Below are 2,110 nucleotides of genomic sequence, written 5' to 3' on the forward strand. Positions count from 1 at the left end.
TGCTGCTGCTGAAGGTGCCTGCAACAGTTGTTGCTGCTATGCTGCTGCTCTCCCCTGTCCCCCCCATCTCTACGCATGCAGCCTCTTGGGGCTTGAAGCAAACAAGACAATCAGGAGAGTGTAGCTGCTGCTGCAGCAGCGCGAGTTGGTGCTGCTGCAGCAGCGCCAGCTGCTGCTGCTGCAGCGCCACCTGCTGCGGCCCTAACTCCCACAGCAGCTTCTCCTGATCCTCATCCGCCAGTTGCTGCTGCTGCTGCTGCTGCTGCTGCTGTTCAAACTCTGGTTTGTCTGCTGCTGCTGCTGCTGCTGCTGCCGCTGCAGCTTCCTCGAGAGCCTCCTCTTGTCCTTGCTGCGGCTGCTCCTGCAGCTCCAGCTGCTGCTGCTGCTGCTGCTGCTGCTGCTGCAGGGCCTTCTTGCTGCTCCAAGGCAGCAGATACAGCAGCAGCACGGATGTTGTTGCTGCTGCAGCAGCAGCACAAAAGAAGACCTGCCGCCACCCAAGTGCTGCTTCCACCACAGCAGCAACAGCAGTTGCAGCCATCGCCCCTGCAGCAGCAACAGCAACAGCAACAGCAATAGCAGCAGCAACAGCAGCAGCGAATGAGCGTTGTTTCCACATATATATAAAACAAACCGACGACAACAAAACGAAGCAAAGACAAAAGCAGCAGCAGCAGCAACAGCAGCAGCAACAACAGTCGGAACACTAGAGCAGCAGATACAGCAGCACAAACGCAGCAACAGGAACAGCAGCAACAGCAACGGCAGCAACGGCAACAACAGCAGCAGCAACAGCAGCAACAGCTGCAACGGCAACAACAGCAACAGCAACGGCAAGAACAGCAGCAGCAACAGCAGCAGCAGCAACGGCAACAACAGCAGCAGCAACAGCAGTACAAACGCTGCAACAACAGCAACAGCAGCAGCAACAACAGCAGCAACAGCAGCAACAGCAGCAACAGCAACAGCAACAGCAGCAGCAAGAATACCTGTTTGCTGGGAGGTGGTCCACAGTCCTAGAGCTGCTCCTCTATTCTCAGCAGCAACAGCAGCAGATACATACTGCAGCAGCAGCGGGAAGAGCGGTGCATGCGCGAGGCCATTGAAGCCCCAAAGCAGCAGCAGCAGGTACTTGCTGCTGCAGCATGCGAATGCTGCTGTTGCAGCAGCAGAGAACATAAAACAAAGAGAAATAAAAACAGCAGAGTGCTGCTGCGGCACAGCAGCAAGCAGCAGCGGCAGCAGCAGCTGGCCAACAGCATAACAAAACAAAAACGAGGTGTCTATACACCCCAGCGTTTGTGTAGACAAACCCAAAGAAGCATTGAGGGCCCCCTTCACTATACTTATAGGTTTTCTTGTGCTATAGAGAGAAGAATAAGCAACATAAGTAACAATAAACAGAGGCAAGCTAGAGACAGACACAGGCAGCAGCCGCAGCAACCCTATACACCACCCCCGCTGCTGCTGCTGCTCCTGCTGCTGCTGCTGCTGTTGATGGGGTGCAGACAGAGGTGCTGCTGCAGATTCACGAGACAGCAGCTGCTGCTTCTCCTGCTGCTGCTGCTGCTGCTGCTGCTGATGCTTTTGACGACGTGATGGATGCCAATACACACCCGTAGACTCAGAGTCTGTTGTTGCTTCCTGCTGCTGCTGCTGTTGCTGCTGCTGCTGCTGCGGTTGCTGCTGCTGCTGCTGCAGTTGCTGCTGTTGCTGCGTCCTACGCAAACAGCTCGTCCGCTTGCTGCTGCTGTGGGCGGGAAGGGGAAACAAAACTCTGCTGCTGCTTCTGCTGAGGAGGCTGTCATTGCTGCTGCTGCGGTTGCTGCTGCTGCTGCTGCTGCCATTCCTGCTGCTGCTGCTGCTGCTGCTGCGACTAGCTAGACGTCTATGGAGCCTCGCTCGGCTGCACAACACACCACACACAAACACTTCATCGTTGACGTTGCTGCTGCTGCTGCGGCTGCGGCTCCTGCTGCTGCTGCTGCGGCTCCTGCTGCAGCAGCAGCAGCAGCTGCTGCTGCTGCTGCTGCTGCTGCGGCAGCAGCACATACCTGTAGCGGTGCGGGAGGGAGCGGCTGCTCGCAGCCCCCGGCGGAATCATCTTTGG

At 56.9% G+C, this 2,110-nt stretch overlaps 1 protein-coding gene across 1 annotated transcript; it reads right to left on the reverse strand.

The window, feature by feature from the left end:
- Positions 1-69: 69 nt before the first annotated feature.
- On the reverse strand, positions 70-2,104 carry EMH_0090820 (uncharacterized protein; the record flags this gene model as incomplete). The annotated part of the gene is made up of 4 exons (XM_013501641.1): positions 70-91; positions 213-419; positions 1,454-1,906; positions 2,055-2,104. The coding sequence occupies 4 exons, from the start codon at positions 2,102-2,104 to the stop codon at positions 70-72; spliced, it is 732 nt and encodes a 243-aa protein (XP_013357095.1).
- Positions 2,105-2,110: the final 6 nt, after the last annotated feature.

This window comes from Eimeria mitis, genomic scaffold (genome assembly GCF_000499745.2).
Source record: "Eimeria mitis Houghton genomic scaffold, Emh_scaff7249, whole genome shotgun sequence".
In the NCBI taxonomy this organism is placed as follows: Eukaryota; Apicomplexa; class Conoidasida; order Eucoccidiorida; family Eimeriidae; genus Eimeria; species Eimeria mitis.